Here is a 20,000-nt window from a genome sequence, read left to right as displayed (position 1 = left end):
CAGACTTCTGAAATAACGTTTGGCTAATCAGAGACAGCATCATGATGTAATCATTCCATCTACCCTCTTCCCCAACCCTGTTTTTACCAAAACTTCCCCTCTCTAACCCCCTCGGTCGTAACCCCTCCCTTTTTCCCCCCGCACGAGGGGAGATAGTCAATATTAATAGGGCCCCTCTGACCCTCGGCTATGGACCCTTAAATAGGACCCCTCTAGCACCATAACCCTTCCCCTGGAAGAGCCCAGGTAAGCGTCTCTGCGGAATATGACCCCAGGTAATTTTCATTTTGGCCCGTGTGTGCATAAAGATACGCTCATGTTTACACATACACGGGCGTTCTTGTCATTCCAGGCACATACTCACGGCAAATAGAAATCATTTGTCTAATGCGCACATTTTCGTTGCGATGTGTTGTAATTATGTGCACTTACGAAGGATGGAAAGATGATTACGCATTCAGCTGGATTTTTTTTTATCCTTTTTGTTTGATTGAAGCAACGTGTTCGGTATGATTTTGCATAAGTAGTTTGATTATATTCATGTCCTTGACGATCATATCCGCCAGAATTATGCAGATTTAATACGTTCCCACACATTAACTTGAATAAGCAGTACTGATTTTATATCAAATTGCTTTAAGATATTAAGAATCAGTATTGCAGTGCACCTGCATGCATTTCCTTATTGCATTTGTGTGCGCGTAGAGTAGGTGTACAAATGCAAAAGGTAGCGTTTTCATTTTTCCGTTTCCAAACACCTGCTCATGCGTGAGCTTGCCTTTAACGAATGTACGCGCAAACTGTGATGTTTGTTGCTATGTTTAAGAGTTTGCCTTCAGGCAGCTTTCATACGCGTGCGTATTACGCAATAAATGTTCAGAAAATGTTCTTATAAATTAAATAGAGGATACTGAAGCGTCATGAAATGAAAAATTAGGATCATCAGTTTTATATTTCAAGAGTATGAACATTCGAATTGTATTCAAAAAGTTTACGCAGTAAGTTTTATGCAGTTTGCTTATTCTTCTTGTGTAGAATACATAGATATGGCCCTTTCATTGCACCAACAAAGTACCGTACATTCCTTTTTATAAAATTCCTGACTCGTCTTTAACTGAGAAACTGAAAGAATCGCCGTTTATATTTTGTTCCCTTTACTCAAGTTAAGTATACCTGAGCTTAAACAGACCACTGAGCTGATTAATAGCTCTCCTAGGGCTGGCCCGAAGGATCAGACTTATTTTACGTGGCTAAGAACCAATTGGTTACCTAATGGTTACCTAGCAACGGGACCTACAGTTTATTATGGAATCCGAACCACATTATACCGAGAAATGAATTTCTATCACCAGAAATAAATTCCTCTAATTCTTCATTGGCCGGCCGGAGACTCGAATTCGGGCCTAGCACAGTACTAGCCGAGAACTCTACCGACTCGTCCAACGAGTAACTTTGTTCCCTTTACTAATTTCTTTCTCAGTTTACATCGAGAAATTACCACAGTTATTTTCATTCCTGTTATATACAGCTCGACCTATACGGGTAGATACCTTCAGAGTGACACCTCTGTAAAGAAAAAAAAAAAAAAAAAGTTACCCTGAAAAGTACACAGACTTATGCGTGAACCTATTTACATTTAGAATAAGAGTGGGAACTGATTCTACCTGTTGGAAACAGTAGACTGAAAAAGAAAAATTATACTTTTAATGGTATGGTAACGCAGGTGTTACATACCCCCAATTAGCAGCAGCGTTATCTATTTTCACTGTTCATCTTTCCACAAGTTGAGCTATTTATTTCCATGCGAGGTATTCTCTCATTCTGGGTCTATACAAGTGGCTACGCACGGCTGTTATTAGTAATGGGCTCCACTTACCTGTATTTCGTAATTTACGCAAAAGGTGACTTTGATGTATTCTCGAGTTCAAATATCTGCTGTTTTTTATGTATTGTAGTATTTCTATAGTTTTGGAAATAAAAAATATATTGCATTTCGTTGTGTAACCTTAAATAGATACCGATTTGAAAGTTATTATTATTATTATGATTATTATTATTATTATTATTATTATTATTATTATTATTATTATTATTATTATTATTATTATTATCCAGTAACAGTGGGCCTAGCAACACACTGGCCACATGTCATAGTAATTGGGACCTGTCCCCCACTGGCTGTCGGCTTAACAGGAGATCAGCGCCTGCCCTATGAGCCTACAGAAGCCCAGGAGGACTTTAACTTTTTTTTCAACTTATCCAGTAACCTAAATACTGAATCAAGGATAATCCCTTTTTATGGAAAACTTTCACAGCATCACAGCGTGACATTTACCAACACAGAAGCCTCATCAACAGTGCAGAATATACTGTGATAGAAACTGCTAATTATTATTCATGCCCTCTCCTTCCTGAATATTACAGATCTTACACTAACACTTCTGCCACACTGTTTACCCAGCACTTTATAAGTATCCTCCCCACTTTCCAAGTCTCCCGATTCCTAACCCGCCTCACTACTTAACACTTTTTCCATTCTCTTTACATGACCAGATCTCTTCAGAGCGTTCTGTTCCCTATTTTCATCAACGCTGATCATGTTGTCCTCCTGCAGTTGGCTTAACACTAAGCTCATCTAAGTAGTTCGAATCCTTCTTAGGAAGGAGAACTAGTTCCTCATTAGACGGGACGGGTTGGTATCGTTCTCGGATAGCACTCTGCTGGGCCAGGGTTCGATTCTCTGGCCGGCCAATGAAGAATTAGAGAAATTTATTTCTGGTGATAGAAATTCATTTCTCATTACAATGTGGTTCGGATTCCACAATAAGCTGTACATCCCGTTGCTAGGTAACCAATTGGTTCTTAGCCACGTAAAATAAATCTAATCCTACGGGCCAGCCCTATGAGAGCTGTGAATCAGCTCAGTGGTCTGGTTAAACTAAGGTATACATAGGAAGGAGAACTTCTTCATTCATTTCCTTTCGGATATCAAGGCATTCAGTGGAAAGTGAAAGCAATATATTAAGAAATACTGAAGTTAAGAGGTTACTGTGCTTATGCAATAGGCAAAATTACGCTCTGCACATGACCACGTCTCTGTTTTCATTACTCTTAGACGCAATAACGGTAGCAGAAGGGTAGTAACAGGGAGAACAGTACTTGTAGAAGCAGCAGCAGCATTAGTAGTAGTATTAGCAGTAGCGGCATACCCTCTACAAACGCACCTCACTGTTTAAGTCTGAAAGATATTGCAGAGAAATATCGCCAGTCCCCCTCTTCCCTTTGTTATTATTTGTTTTGGTTGGGCAGTAACTTCCCATCGTTAGCGATAAGGGTCTATCGCACTGACTGTCGACAGAACGATATTAGCCAATCATTTCCGGTTGTTGATGGGGTCAATTTGAGCGCTATTAGTCGCGGAATCTAGATAATAAAACGAAGGGTTGTGCGTCTGACTTTCGTTAATGATCTCGAGACGGTGAGAAATGTTTTAGTCTCCGCTATAAATATTATTATTATTATTATTATTATTATTATTATTATTATTATTATTATTATTATTATTATTATTATTATGCATCTTAGAAACAAAACATGCAAGAGGAGGACACATAGACAGACAGACAGACAAAGACAACTAATCAGACCTTTTTAGTTGAAATTGCTAACTTTATAAAGATTGATTCACATTGAGTGAAACGTGAATTTTCAGTTCATTTTTCTTCATTATTTGTTCATCGCTTCGTTTTTCTTTTCCCCTACCTCCACCATTTGGAGGTAGGGGAAGTGGTCAAGGGGACCACAGTCCACAAATCTACTTCTCTCACTGGAACAATAACTATCTTAAACCCTACTTCTCTCTTTGGGTTATATTCTTATATTCTTTCCTATATATACAGGTAATTACTATAAAATTTTTTCTAAGTGGAATTTCCTTTCATAGACTTTCGTAATTATTGTTACTTATGTATATAATACATATATATATGTATGTATGTATGTATGTATGTATGTATACATGTACAAATGTACATATATATGTGTATTGTTGCAAGAATTAAAAAATCGGAGGTCGGTTTTAGGCTTCCCGCAGACACGTCGGGGTAAATATTTTGATCCTCTCGAAGACTCAAAGTTCGCATTGATTGCCATAAGGGTGTCAGTTACCGCACTGGAGTTTGATTGGCGTGTCCCGAATACTCTGATATTCGGAACCATGCCAATAGATGTGAATTTAACATCAAATATTAATAATTCAGAATTCTTACTAGGGCCTCTTCCCAACAACACCTTGCGATCTATGAATCACCTTATGTTGAACAAGTAGTTCCAGAGTTAAACAGTTTTACAACCGCCACCCCTCTCTTCGCCTTTTTGGCATGAGCTTTCGTCTTCCCTCCTGTTCCATGAAAGGTACTTAGCATTTCCCTTTTAGCTTCTTAGTTTCTTTTCAAATAAATTGCCTTTTCTAATGTTACTTAGTCGAGTCGATCTTATATAATTTGATGTTTGTATGTTTCCGCTTGATTATGAGGCTAGGCCTCGAAACGTTGCCGAAATAAATAGATGAAATGCTGTGAGACGTCTCCTTCTGATGCCCATTGCTGTATACTCTGCCAATGGCCGGTGTTCTGAAAGTCATATATATATATATATATATATATATATATATATATATATATATATATATATATATATATATATATATATATATATATATATATATATATATATATATATATATATATATATATATATATATATATATATATATATATATAATATATATATATATATATACAGTATATATATATATATGCATGATGTATGTATACATAACTGAATCAACGAAAATATGGAACGTGATGAATATATAAATAAAGACAAAATCCACGAAGGAAAGAGAACATTGGAGTGCTGCAAGGCCTTTCGATTTATCGTCCTTTACTTAGCAAAGTAAGGACGATAAGTCGAAAAAGCCATGCAGCACTCCATTGTGGATTTTGTCTTTATGTATGTATGTATATATATATATATATATATATATATATATATATATATATATATATATATATATATATATATATATATATATATATATATATATTAGAAATTGTTTGTTTTGTTTGGTACCAAGATCCGTCAGATTTACAATGAAAAATAACTAATATTTTTGAAAATTGCTTCTTAAATTTTAACGTAACCTCTACATTACATGGAATATTTGATCATTTTAAAGTAATTTTTTTTAAAGGGAATGTCTCGTGAAAATATTACCGATATTCTCTAAAGATTAAATGAGATTGTTCATCTGATGACCTGACCGCATACAAGTAAACGTCCCACCAAACTCTTGGTAAACTATAGCAATAGGCCCATGACGCTACCAGTTCGACCTCTAGGACGGTCTCCAATACTGGTCATCCATCCACATAGTGATCAGACTCAACTTCTCAACAGCTGACCGGAAGACCAGATGTATTCTGAATGCCTTACTTTGGTAGCTTTCAACGTTTACCTTTATCTAGATACGGATGTAATTTCTTTTTTAAATTGTATGCCATGCCTTCATCTGCATAATTTCCATGCAGGGAGAGAATTTTTGACATAGTAATTTTGGAGACTAATAATTTTCCCTTTCTTTCTCTTATTTTACGTCAAAGTCCACGAAAAAGTGCTAATCATATTCAGGACCAGCCGCCAGTAGCGACTCCCTTAACGCCTGTTCTTTTTGCCCAATGTGACCCATCGATCATGTGTAATTATACTTTGTACTTTGTTCTACATACGGCAGTATCACTGCCACACTTCCGCTGGGTGGATCAAGTCTGCGTTTGTATTAGTGATGAGACTATTTTCGGTCTTTAGAAACCAGTTTTGGTCTTTAGAGGCCAGTCTCGGTCTTTAGAGACCAGTTTTGGTCTTTAGAAACCAGTTTCAGTCTTTAGACTATTTTCGGTTTTTAGAGACCAGTTTTGGACTTTAAAATCCAGTTTCAGTCTTTAGACTATTTTTGGTCTTTAGAGACCAGTTTCAGTCTGTGGAGACCATCTTTATTCTTACAACAACATTTACAACAACATTATATATATATATATATATATATATATATATATATATATATATATATATATATATATATATATATATATATATATATATATATATATATATATATATATATATATATATATATATATATATATATATATATATATATATATATATATATATATATATATATATACAGTATATATATATACTCTTTTAGTTTTCTGTAAAAGAAAACTACTGAGATGGCTTTGTCTGTCCGTCCGCACTTTTCCTGTCCGCCCTCAGATCTTAAAAACTACTGAGGCTAGAGGGCTGCAAATTGGTATGTTGATCAGCCACCCTCTAATTATCAATCATACCAAATTGCAGCCCTCTAGCCTCAGTTAGTTTTTATCTAAGGTTAAAGTAAGCCATGATCGTACGTCAGGCACCACCGAGTCCAATTCCGGAGGCGTCCCCGACATACCTTCCCTAAACCGCATCTGGGGAGCAACTGAGCGTTGCCTGGTCGTAGCTGAGAGTTCCATACTGCAGCACATCGAGAATTTCATACAGCATTATACGCGTTCAGTAACAAAAGACTTTCAGTGAATATAGTATCGGATTAATCTTATCATTGCTGAACCAGGTTGTTCTTTATGTAAAACAAGTAAAAAATGCGCTGAAGTTTCTTCGATGCATTCGAGTTTTCTGTACAGCCGCTACAGCGTATAATCAAGGCCACCGAAAATAGATCTCGGTATAATGGTGTATGAGCCGCGGTCCATGAAACTTTAATCACGTGGTGGCCTATCCTACATCGTTGCCAGAAGCACGATTATGGCTAATTTTAACCTTAAATAAAATTTTTAAAAAACTGCTGAGGCTAGAGGGCTGCGATTTGGTTTGTTTGATGATTGGAGGGTGGATGATCAACATAGCAATTTGCAGCCCTCTAACCTCTGTATTTTTTTAAGATCTGAGGGCTGACAGAAAAAGTGCCGACAGAAAAAAAGTGCGGACGGACAGACAAAGCAGCGCGGTAGTTTTATTTTACAGAAAACTGAAAAATAGAAATGATGCAGATTTATGCCTATTTGCTAATTTGTCCATCTATCTATCTATCTATCTATCTATCTATCTATCTATTTATCTATCTATCTATGAGGTTAAAAAGGTGTTGGTCAACCAACCTCATCACTTAAGGTTTGATGACTAACCAGAAGGCGTGGGAGAGAAAAAATATATATATATATATATACATACATTTATGTATATATATATATATATATATATATATATATATATATATATATATATATATATATGAATATGGATATAACTTAGTTTTTTTGTTTTGTTGTCACCCTACTCTTTTCAGTCAAACTTATAATTTCTTCCGATTTGTATATTGAATACATTTATATATATATATATATATATATATATATATATATATATATATATATATATATATATCTGTGTGTATGTGTTTTCAGTCAGTCTACTAACTAAATTCAATTAAAGTTTACATTACAATACAAAGCTATCAGCCACCAGGGCAGAATCTCCTCCCCCTCCCCGTACCCATTAACCACACCCTCCCTCCCCTCTCCCCCCACCCTTCCCCACCTCCCCCACGACACAAGAAGAGAGGGCCATTGTGGGAGCTCGATTTTTCAGTTTTGTGACCGACGTTACGCTAAGCATATGTTTAATCTGAGATCGGGAGTAGCGGGTGGAAGCGGCTGAATAGACGGAGAGGATAGATATAAATGGACCTCGTTAGTCTCCTGTGAAGGGGAGGTGACGGATACTCTTTGACCTTGCTACTCTTTCACTTTTCCCTTTTTGCTTGTTTTATTTTGGATTTAGAGAGAGAAGGATCAGATGAGAGAGAGAGAGAGAGAGAGAGAGAGAATGGTAAAGGACAGGACAAAGAGAGAGAGAGAGAGAGAGAGAGAGAGAATGGCAGAGGACAGGATGAGAGAGAGAGAGAGAGAGAGAGAGAGAGAGAGAGAGAGAATGGTAAAGGATAGGATGAGAAATAGATAGAGACAGACAGACAGAGAGAGAGAGAGAGAGTGAATGGTAAAGGACAGGATGAGAGATAGAGACAGACAGACAGAGGGAGACAGAGAGAGGGAGAGAGAGAATGGTAAAGGACAGGATGAGAGACAGACAGACAGAGAATGGTAAAGGACGGGATGAGAGATAGATATAGACAGTCAGAAAGAGAGAGAGAGAGAGAGAGAGAGAGAGAGAGAGAGAGAGAGAGAGAGAGAGAAAAGGTGGATGAATTGTGGATAAACATAAGAATTTTGGAACAGCAGAAACATTACGAATGTTTCTTGATTTTAATTTCCAGAAGAGGAAAGAGACATCACGCCCTTAAGAATGCAAATTCAACAGTAATTTCAGAATAATTTTCATTTGTAAACGCAGCTGCTTCGATACGTGACAAAAATACAGATAAAAACGGATAAAGTTTAATAAACTCCACTAAGATTAAACATAGTAGGCTCCTCTGATTCCTTATGGCAAAGAAGTCTGAACTGCTTAATTGTTTTCGCAATTTTCTTGTTAAGTTGAGTGACTAATCCTGTAATGGTGTATTTCTAAGGGGTGAAATTAATAGTCTGTCCTGTGGCATTACCCGGTTCCTCTTCGGTTGCTGATAAGAGCCGAACACACGATTAACAGTGCGTTTACAGATCAAGAAATTTTTCCAAACATAATAATAATAATAATAATAATAATAATAATAATAATAATAATAATAATAATAATAATAATAATTATTATTATTATTATTATTATTATTATTATTATTATTATTATTATTATTATTATTATTATTATTATTATTATTGTGAAAAAAATTTATGATAATAAAAATGTGTTTAAAGATCAAGGAATTTTTCCAAACAATAATAATAATAATAATACTAATAATAGTAATAATAATATTATTATTATTATTATTATTATTATTATTATTATTATTATTATTATTATTATTATTTTGAAAAAAAATTTATAATGGTAAAAATGCAAGAATCCGTCCCAAAATTGTGAAGAATATGTGGAGCAAGTTGAAATTCCTAGACAAAACTGATTAAAACTGGGAGTTTAGTTTGTCAACTTGTGTAGGAATGTTCGTTGCAGTGACTTCAATGGTGCTTTAGAATTCTAGTTAGCCACACTGTTATTTTGAAAGATCTATCTTCAAAATTGTCTAGGATATTAGAAGCCAAAGACCAGATTGTATGCATTTTGGAGATCATTTCAAGATTTAATTTTATTTGTTCCTACACACATACAAACCTTCGTTCTTTACATAGGATTTAGCTTGCGACGCGAGCAGCTGAATCCTATGTAAAGAACTTTAGGTTTGTATGTTAGGAAAAGTACAAAATACTTTTAAAATTTGCTATTTCAGTTAACCTCATTTCTTCGCTGAACAATTTTGTCACACTAATTTATAAACAACAACCATCACTAACTATGTACGACGTCTCTTCTCAAACGAGTTCGACAATTACCAACAGTGCTGTCTTCACGTGCGACGACGTACGAGTACATAAGGACACCAAAATGACGTGAGCGAAGCATCGATTCCATCAGCAGATATTTCCATCATTCATGGAATAATGATGGAATGCAATTAAATATTTCGTATGGCAAAATAATTCACGAGCCGCCCAAATAGACAACCTGCCATTCGCCTTTGCGTGTTCATGAATGATTAAAAACTCTCTTGCCAAATGAATATTGTGGAAGATGCCAGCCTTTTACTTATTATGCGTTGCCATCAGTGATACTAAAAGACATGAAGACATAATATGGATTCGATTGTGATTTATTTTAGGTAGATGGGAGTGATGGACGTAAAGCTCTCTTTCTCAGTCATGTATCCAGCTTGGAAAATAACGAAGAAAAAGTGTAATTTAGACTGTGGCGAATATCTGAATGTTCTTCATATAAGAACAAGCAGACAAAATTCGAAAGATGGGTATTCAAAACTTAAAGGAAGTAGAAAATGCACATTTTGTTCTCAAAATAAATCCTTCCAGTCTGGTAAAAGAAGATTTAAGATAATGTAAACGCAATGCCTTCTAAAAAAAAAAAAAACTTAGCTTCCAAGAGTTTTTCAGAGGGAAATATTAGGCAGTGCCCATTTATCTGACAGTCATTAAATATTCACCTCGATGCAGCGTTCCCTAGACAGAAAGAAAAAAGAAAGATTAAAAGAATTGAAAGAAAGAAATTAAAACAAATCTCTCTCTCTCTCTCTCTCTCTCTCTCTCTCTCTCTCTCTCTCTCTCTCTCTCTCTCTCTCTCTCTCTCAGGTAACCGGGAATGGAAGACCGTGTGTATATCCGAAAACTTTACGTCTCTCAATACCCTGCGAGGTTATCAGTGTCTGAAATTTTGATTAGTTAAGCAATTAGGTACGTGGTCATGGACCGCTCCTTAGCCTATGCCTTAATTAGTCTAAGGGGAGGGGAGAATAGGAAAAATATTGATTTATCATCATGAAAACATTCCTTTCTGCGTCACAACATTCTGAGGAGTATGACGTACAGTCGGGGCAGGTGTGCTCTGCAAAATGATAAAAAAAAATAGGAAAGGGAAAAAAAAAGTTGCCTGGGACCAACTCAGTGGGAATAATTCTCATTTATTAACGATTGAAGTTTTTTTATCACCTTTGAGGGACTTAGATATGAATTATGCGAGAAAAAATAGATGCAAAAAATGGTAATTCACTTGGATACTAACATTAAATTTCTTTTCCTTATGCTCTGATCTAGCTCCAGGCAAAGAAATTAAAAAAGAACGGGAAAGGTACTGTAGAAGAATGAACTAAAAAGAAATCTAATCAACTCCTTGATGAGATGATTTATTTTGCCTCTACATCTGAAAAGAGGCTCTGCACCTGCCACGGAGATAGTCTCTGCTCTTTCCATTGTCCAATACTATTCTTGCCTGGTCCTTCAGTCTGTACTCTTTCCATTGCCCAGTACTGTTCTTGCCTGGTCCTTCAGTCTCTGCTCTCTCCATTGCCCAGTACTATCTTGCCCCGTCCTACAGTCTCTGCTCTTTCTATTGCCCAGTACTATTCTTGCCTGGTCCTTCAGTCTCTGCTCTCTCCATTGCCCAGTACTATCTTTCCTGGTCCTACAGTCTCTGCTCTTTCCATTGCCCAGTACTATTGCCTGGTCCTTCAGTCTCTGCTCTCTCCATTGCCCAGTACTATCTTTCCTGGTCCTACAATCTCTGCTCTCTCCATTCCCCAGTACTGTTTTTGCCTGGTCCTTCAGCCTCTGCTCTCTCCATTGCCCAGTACTATCTTGCCTGGTCCTACAGTCTCTGCTCTTTCCATTGCCCAGTACTATTCTTGCTTTGTCCTACAGTCTGCTCTTTCCATTGCCCAGTAATATTCTGGCCTGGTCCTTCAGTCTCTGCTCTCTCCATTGCCTAGTACTGTTCTTGCCTGGTCCTACAGTCTCTGCTCTCTCCATTGTCCAGTACTATTCTTGCTTGGTCCTACAGGCTTAGGTTAGGGAAGAATATTTGGCGTTCCTTACCGTTGGACCTTGCATAAGGAAAGGTGACAGAACGATAACTCTGTCAGACCAGTTCTTGTAATTTCAGGAGAGTCAGATTTTTCTCGAGTAACAGGTTACATTTTAAAAACCTGTCTATCTATATAGCTGTCTGTCTATCTATCTATCTATATATATGTGTGTGTGTGTACACATACATATATATATACATACATATATTTACATATATGTATATATATGTATGTGTGTATGTATATATATATTTATATATGTGTGTGTGTATGCGTGTGTGTATTTCCCACATGGAAGAAACTGGTGAATTCCGGCTAAGAGAGAGAGAGAGAGAAATAACGCGATATGCAATTTCCCTGTTGTGTAATTCCTGTTATTTCTTTGCTTCCAACCGACAACCACGTGTGCACGAGTTGCCATTATGACTTGTAGTTCGTCAGAATAATTCATCTCTCTCTCTCTCTCTCTCTCTCTCTCTCTCTCTCTCTCTCTCTCTCTCTCTCTCTCTCTCTCTCTCTCTCTCTCTCTACGTAATTTTATAGAATTTGAACATTATTGGTCTGTACCAAAGAGAAGTAGGAGCTCCCAAATGGTTGTTTTAAATTGATTCAAATTGGACCACAGCCGTTCCCCGCTTAAAGGAAAGATTATCGCTTTCTCGGACAACCTAAGGTCTCCCACCCCGCCCCCTTCCGCTCCTCTCTCTCTCTCTCTCTCTCTCTCTCTCTCTCTCTCTCTCTCTCTCTCTCTGTTTCGGAAACAGTAAACAGTATCCCTTGCTTGCTGGAATGGTCTATGCTCGAAAGCTTTGCTGCCTTGGATTTGTGCGACATTTTGTTGACGTTGCTTATGTTAGCTGCTCTTTATTTCTTAACCTCTAAAGCTGTTAAAAAGCTTATTTGCACTGGGGTTGCTACTATGGGCTCTTCATGGCTTATTTTCCCTACTTATGGACATTCTGCCATATTGAAATCAGGTAGTCATTCAATGGCCTTTTGTTTGTTTGCTAATAATAATAATAATAATAATAATAATAATAATAATAATAATAACATATACATAGATTTTATTTTTTGCTTTTCTCTTCATATATTTACATTACTTTCCCTCCCATTTATTAAAACATTTTTTTTTGAAGGTACAAATCCAGTTAGGGATTATTTATCAAAACTTTTTTGGAAGGTACAAAAACAGCTTCGGATGTCTAACACCCCGTTTTCCCAATTTGCTGAACTCCCTTTTCGTAATTTATTCCGAAAACCTGTAAAATCGAATTGGAAATGAATCGAATAAATCTCCCTTTCACAGTGGGATTCGGACTCATGCTATGAGGAGTCGAGTTCATTATTGCCCATTATTTTCTCTGCTATCATCATTTTTTGTTATATACTATACGGAGGCCGAAGGAACGGGCGGCTTTGGGTCATTTTGTAGCTTAAAATGCAACTATCCTTTACAATTCTCCTCTATCGGGAATAGTTCCCCAGCTCCTTAGACCTAAGACGTAGAGCAGTTCCCTTCGCCCATACTTTTCATAAAGACATCCTACACAAAGGAATCTCCATCCTTCCTTCCACCTTCCCCTTCCCCCTGCACCCCCACCTCTCCTCTCTACCCCCGCCCCCCATCCGTTGCACACCTGTAGGGAAGGATTTTCTCATCCCTGTCTGTACAGGTAATCTCTCATTCCTCGCTCATTGAATTTATCGGAGAGAACTAACAGAGATTCATAAATGATCCGTGACAGTTTTCGTTTGAGTAGTGGCCGCTGGACATGCACCTGCCTGCCTGCCTGCCTGGCTGGCTCTCTCTCTCTCTCTCTCTCTCTCTCTCTCTCTCTCTCTCTCTCTCTCTCTCTCTCTCTCTCTCTGAGGTAAACCCTACTCTCATTTCCATAAATCATCTCCCGAGTTCAAGAGCAGTTTCAAAGGCTCTTTTACAAAATTCGAATTTCGAAGTGTTGTTCCTTTTTTCTTTTTACGGTCACAGGAATTCATTAAATATCTGCTGTTTCAAAAGGCCTTTGCGTGATCAAATTATTACAGATGTAAATGGCGATACTCAAATACCTAGGTACACTGATCGTCTTGAAAAAGTGTGATGTCTTTGTCTGAAATCAGTTTGGATTTCTAGGTATTTAAATTGAAAAAAAATATCCAGAAATTAGGGAAAGCAAGAAGTTTGGAGGGCATTGTGGGTCCTGTGGTCACATAGTTCTGACAAAGGAAGTCAGGTGATTTCATTCACACACACACAGACACACCCGCATATACATACATACATACATACATACATGTGTATATATAATATATATATTTATTTATGTATTTATATACACACACACACACACACATATATATATATATATATATATATATATATATATATATATATATATATATATATATATATATATATATATATATATATATATATATATACTCTGTACATAATAAGTAGTCGTAAATCACTGAAAAGTTGTAAAATAAAAGATCATGTACAGAGGACGTTCATGTGTAAGGGTCCAAAGCACTGGTACTTATTCGTTTACTCAGCGGTTAGCGGGGGAATACAGCAGTGTCTGCTATCTCTTTATTCTCAGAAGCCACTCTGTTTTTAGTGGGAAACGTTAAGCGGTCAAGCAGATAAATAAGCAAATAAATAAATCGAAATAATCTCTTGAAAAGCACAGAACTTTCCCGTCATTTGAAAGCATATTTGTCAGGAAACTCGACTCCTCCTCACTACTCTATGATGGCTGAGATTGAATTCATAAACATACTGAAATTATTCCGTTACTGAATATAGGAGTTAGGCCAAAGGCCAAAAGCTTGGATCTATGAGGTCATGCAGCGCTGGAATGGAAAGTGACGGTAAAAAGGTTTGAAAGGTGTAAAAGGAGGAAAGCCTCGCAGTTGCACTATGAATCAAGTGTTAGGAGAGGGTGGAAAGGAAGGTGGAAGAAAGATGAGCGGAGGTACAGTAAAAGGAATGTTAAGGGTGTGCAGCTAGGGGCCGAAGGGACGCTGCAAAGATTCTTAAGTAATGCCTACAGTGCACCGCATGAGGTGCACTGACGGCACTAACCCCATACGGGGAATATTTGGTTCTGCTTTGGGAAAAGGAAAGCAGTTAAACGATAAGAGGCATAATCTGGCCCTAATTGAACGGTCCCCGTCAGTGTACCGTCTGAAATTAGAGCTTTTCTCAGCTCGTTGAGTAGAAATTATTTTCCCCGGGACAAATACTATTACAGTTACCGTTACTACTGGTATTCCTCATACAATTACTATTTTTATTGTCTAGCCTGCTGTTACTGATACTTCGGATGACTGTATGATGATAGTAGGTGCTGTCATCTTGGAAATCTTTAATGATTCCTCCATTACTCTCTATTTATTGATTATCATGATCGTCGTCATCAGTAGAATCACAGATTTATCATTATCATCAGTATCTTTGCTATCGTCATTATTATCTTCATCGTTATTATCATTAGCCTCATCATTATTAACATTATGTTAATCGTTATCAACTTTAGCCTCATCATTATTAACATTAACTTTATCGTTATTAACATTATCATCATTATTATTAACATTAGCCTCACCATTATTAACATTATCCTCATCATTATTAACATTAACCTCATCATTATTAACATTATCCTCATCATTATTAACATTGTCCTCATCATTATTATTATCATCATCATTATTAACATTATCTTCATCATTATCAACATTATTCTCATCATTATTAACATTATCCTCATCATTGTTAACATTATCCTCATCATTATTAATATTAACCTCATCATTATTAACAGTATCCTCATCATTATTAACATTATCCTCATAATTATTAACATTATCCTCATCATTATTAACATTAACCTCATCATCATTAACATCATCCTCATCGTTATTAACATTAACCTCATCATAATCAACCTCATCATAATCATCATCACAAAGCCTGTTATTCTCATTATCACCGAAATCATCATTATCATCATCATCATCATTATCCCCCTCCTAAGGTTCCGCGTGACTGGGACCCCGAGCCACAGTCCCTCTCGACAGACGCAAGGACCCACTCCAGGTCAAAGGTCAACCGCAAAAAATCATTCAGTCCGGAGGAAATTTCCACAATGGAGAATAATGATGTGAAATCCAACGCAAAATGAATGTTCCTCAACCATAAGAAGATACAAGAAATGTCTGACTGACATCTTACATCTTTGCTGGGAGGATTATTGTGATACAGATGATTTAAAGTCAATTTGAGCGGCGTAGCGGCTTCATAAATACACATTTTGCACATGCATACACGCATAACACACAAGCAGACACACGCATATATATATATATATATATATATATATATATATATATATATATATATATATATATATATATATATATACATATATATACATATATGTATATATGTATATATACATATATATACATATATATATATATATAATGTTAATAATGATGAAGTTAATGTCAACGATAATGAAGATAATAATGACGATAGTAAAGATACTGATGATAATGATAAATCTGTGATTCTACTGATGACAACGATCAGGATAATCAATAAATAGCGGGTAATGGAGGATTCATTAAAGATTTCCAAGATGACAGCACCTATTATTATCCTACTGTCATCCAAAGTATCAGTAACATCACCCGATGCATTAATAATAGTAATTGTATTTGGAGTACCAGTAGTAACGGCAACTGTAATAGTATTTGTCCCGGGGAAAATAATTTCTACTCAACGAGCTGAGAAAAGCTCTAATTTCAGACGGTACAACTGACGGGGACCGTTCAATTAGGGTCAGATTACGCCTCCTATCGTTTAACTGCCTTCCTTTTCCCAAAGCTGAACCGAATATTCCCGGCAGGGGGGCAGTGCCGTCAGTGCACCTCATGCGGTGCACTGTAGGCATTACTTAGGGTTCTTTGCAGCGTCCCTTCGTCCCCTAGCTGCACCCCTTTACATTCTTTTTACTGTACCTCCGTTCATATTCTCTCTCTTCCACCTTCCTTTCCACCCTCTCCTAGCACTTGATTCATAGTGCAACTGCTTTGAGGCTTTCCTCCTGTTACACCTTTCAAACATTTTTACTGTCACTTTCCATTCCAGCGCTGTATGACCTCATAGGTCCAAGCTTTTGGACTTTGACCTAAATCCTATGCTCCATAATCGAATATTTTCAGTATGGTTATTAATTCACCCTCATCTATCATATGATAGTGAGGAGAAGTCGAGTTTCCTGGTAAATGCGCTTTAAAATGCCTTGAAAGTTCGGTGCTTTTCAAGAGATTGTTTTGCTTTATTTATTCACTTATTTATCTGCTTGACTGCATAAAGTTTCCCACGAAAAAGAGAAAGGCTTCAGAGAATAACGAGACAGCAGACATTGCTGTATTCTTCTGCTAACCCGCTGAGTAAACGAATAAGTACCAGTGCTTTGGACCCTTACACATGAACGTCCTCTGTACATGATCTTTTATTTTACAACCTTTCAGTGATTTACGACTACTTATTATGTACAGAGTGTGTATATATATATATATATATATATATATATATATATATATATATATATATATATATATATATATATATATATATATGTGTGTGTGTGTGTGTGTCTATTTGTCTGTCCGGCAGTCTGCTTTGTATGTCTAAATTTAAATTCTTCTTCGAACACTGGAATAACAGCAGGGATTTATTTATCACATCTTCTTTTTAGGATCTCTCGTTCTTCCACCTTCCTTCCTTCCCCTACCAACAACGTGCGCCCACCCCCACCCCCACTACCCCAACGCTCTGCCTTTTTCAATATCTTCTTCTTCAGCCTTAGAAAGACGAAGCGAAGCGGGCGAATCCGCGATGCCACTGTTTAATCATGGCCGCGCTCTGTACTCTGTAATTACGGCATCGGCGGGGTGTCACGTCGCCTTATTTATGGCGCCAGCTTTGCTTCCTCGGCGTCGTCGCCACTTATTTTACACCGTTATTAAATAAGGTGACAGCCTTCAAAGAGGCCCGGGCCGGAAATGACAGCCAAATGTATTGATGTATGGCCCGGGGTGGGGTCACTGTTGTTCTCCGTAATTGCCTCATTACGGGGAGGGGGGATGGAGGTCGGCCCGGGGGGGTTAGTGCTTTTGCGGTGTTGTCCGAACGACGAGATCAAAGGAAATTGTTTGTTTGTAGTTTGTATGTTTGTTTATTTGTTTTTTTGTTTGTTTTTTACGTATTTTTGTGGTACATGATATGCATTCATTGCGTAATCATTCTTTTCTGTGGAATAATAACATAATATTGATAATGCATTATCAATAATTAAGGTAATTATAGTGAAATATAAAGTACAATAATAATTCTGAATAGCTTTATTTTGCATTTAAGATATTATCTTCGTTTTTACCTGAGACATTTCTTAATAAATACACTGATCTAAAACTTTCTCTTATAGAATATATATATTTACACACACACATACATATATATATATATATATATATATATATATATATATATATATATATATATATATATATATATATATATATATATTTATATATATATATATATATATGTATACATAATTTATATTATGACAAGTCTCATTCTCGAAGCATTATCTAAATAAATCAGAACTTTTAGTCACTCCTCATCATTTATTGCTTCCATATTTCTTTACTGAATTTAAATGCTTTTGGGAAACCTTTTCCCTTATTTAATGCGTCAGATTTGTCCGGTTACCTTTCTTTTCAAAGCGCACATCTTTATATTTTCATTTCTCACCTGACTTATTTTTCATTTGTTTTTCAGAGCTTCTGTTTTTCTTTCACGTCCCCATATTCCCGCAGGGGGTTAGTGCTTTCCTTTTCCCAAAGCAGAACCGAATATTCCCCGTATGGGTTAGTGCCGTCAGTGCACCTCACGCGGTGCACTGTAGGCATTACTTAAGGTTCTTTGCAGCGTCCCTTCGGCCCCTAGCTGCAACCTCTTTCATTCCTTTAACTGTACCTCCGTTCATATTCTCTTTCTTCCGTCTGACTTTCCACCCTCTCTAACAACTGTTTCACAGTGCAACTGCTTTGAGGTTTTCCTCTTGTTACACCTTTCAAACCTTTCTACTGTCAGTTTCCCTTTCAGTGTTGAATGACCTCATATGTCCTAGCACTTGGCCTGAATTCTATATTCTGCATTCCACTTCTTCGTTTGACCCCGTGACCTTTGTCACCCTTCTCCGAGACCCCTCTGCCCTTCCTGAGTGCCCGAATCCTTGATTTGTTTCTCGTTTTATCATAATTTTTTCAATTATAATCTCGCTGCGCGTTGAGGGAATGTTGCGCATTTGTTGTGGGACAAGATAATTGTGTCATAACTCTTGTCTGTGGATAAGTCTTGTGTTTTAGCCATTTGTTTGTCTGTATCATATAGTATGTTATTTGTTATTTTAACCCTTTCCATAATGACCTGATCCATTGTTATTTTTTATGTATTACAACATACCTGATATACAACCCATTTATCACTTTTCAGAGTGTCTGCGTGTCAGTGTGCGCATATGTCCTGCATATTAATGCACATAAATAAGATTAGAATTCACCTCGTTTTTCCTCTGAAATATTTTTCTAGTATTCTCACTATCCTGTCTGTACTTGTTGCTTATACCACAAATATAATCTTTAGTTTATCCCAGTGGCCAGTTATGAAACGTAAGCCTCATGAAGTCTGAGTTGCCGTATATGTCGTTTATAATTCTTTATTCGCTTCTGGATTAAACGCATCTTAAATTCGTATCTTTTAAGCATTCTTAAACTTCTAATGTCCCTTTTCCTCTTCCAGGCACTGAACGGCTTCTTGGTCATCCTAGACTGCGAAGGAGAGGTTTTCTTTGCAACGCACAACATCGAGAGCTACTTGGGATTCCATCAAGTGAGTAGGATCTAGTAGGATCTATCTTTTTGTTCCGTTATCCTCATTTTTATCGGTTTCCTCCGTCGTCTCAATGCCCTTTGGGCTGGCTGCGGGCTGGACGGGGCCTTGAGAAAGACAGAAACGACAAAGATTAAAATTAAAATTATATAGATCGTATTTTAGACCAGGTTCTTTTCACACTGTTCTGGTGTGGGCCACAATGGTATTCTTTATATTCCCAAGAGTTGGGTCAAAAGCAGTACACCTGGAGACAAATAAGGAACACTCAAAGAGGGATAAACAAAACTGTGCAGTTACCGAACATAAATTTATTACAAAAAAATACACCTTGTAAGATAGCAGAGCCCCAGAAAGGTTTAATATTAGGGTGTGATAGAAATTCATTCATTAACTATACTAAAATACAAC

At 36.7% G+C, this 20,000-nt stretch overlaps 1 protein-coding gene across 2 annotated transcripts in view; it reads left to right on the top strand.

The window, feature by feature from the left end:
* ss (spineless) overlaps nt 1-20,000 on the top strand; it is a 483,824-nt gene that overhangs the window by 377,371 nt on the left and 86,453 nt on the right. For both annotated transcript variants that reach the window (XM_067126243.1, XM_067126244.1), the window contains exon 4: nt 19,500-19,589. In XM_067126243.1, the coding sequence (XP_066982344.1) occupies nt 19,500-19,589 (90 nt within the window). The remainder of the gene's footprint in view (nt 1-19,499; nt 19,590-20,000) is intronic.

The sequence above is a fragment of the Macrobrachium rosenbergii genome, chromosome 24 (genome assembly GCF_040412425.1).
Source record: "Macrobrachium rosenbergii isolate ZJJX-2024 chromosome 24, ASM4041242v1, whole genome shotgun sequence".
NCBI lineage: Eukaryota > Metazoa > Arthropoda > Malacostraca > Decapoda > Palaemonidae > Macrobrachium > Macrobrachium rosenbergii.
This window is presented reverse-complemented; position numbering and strand designations above follow the sequence as displayed.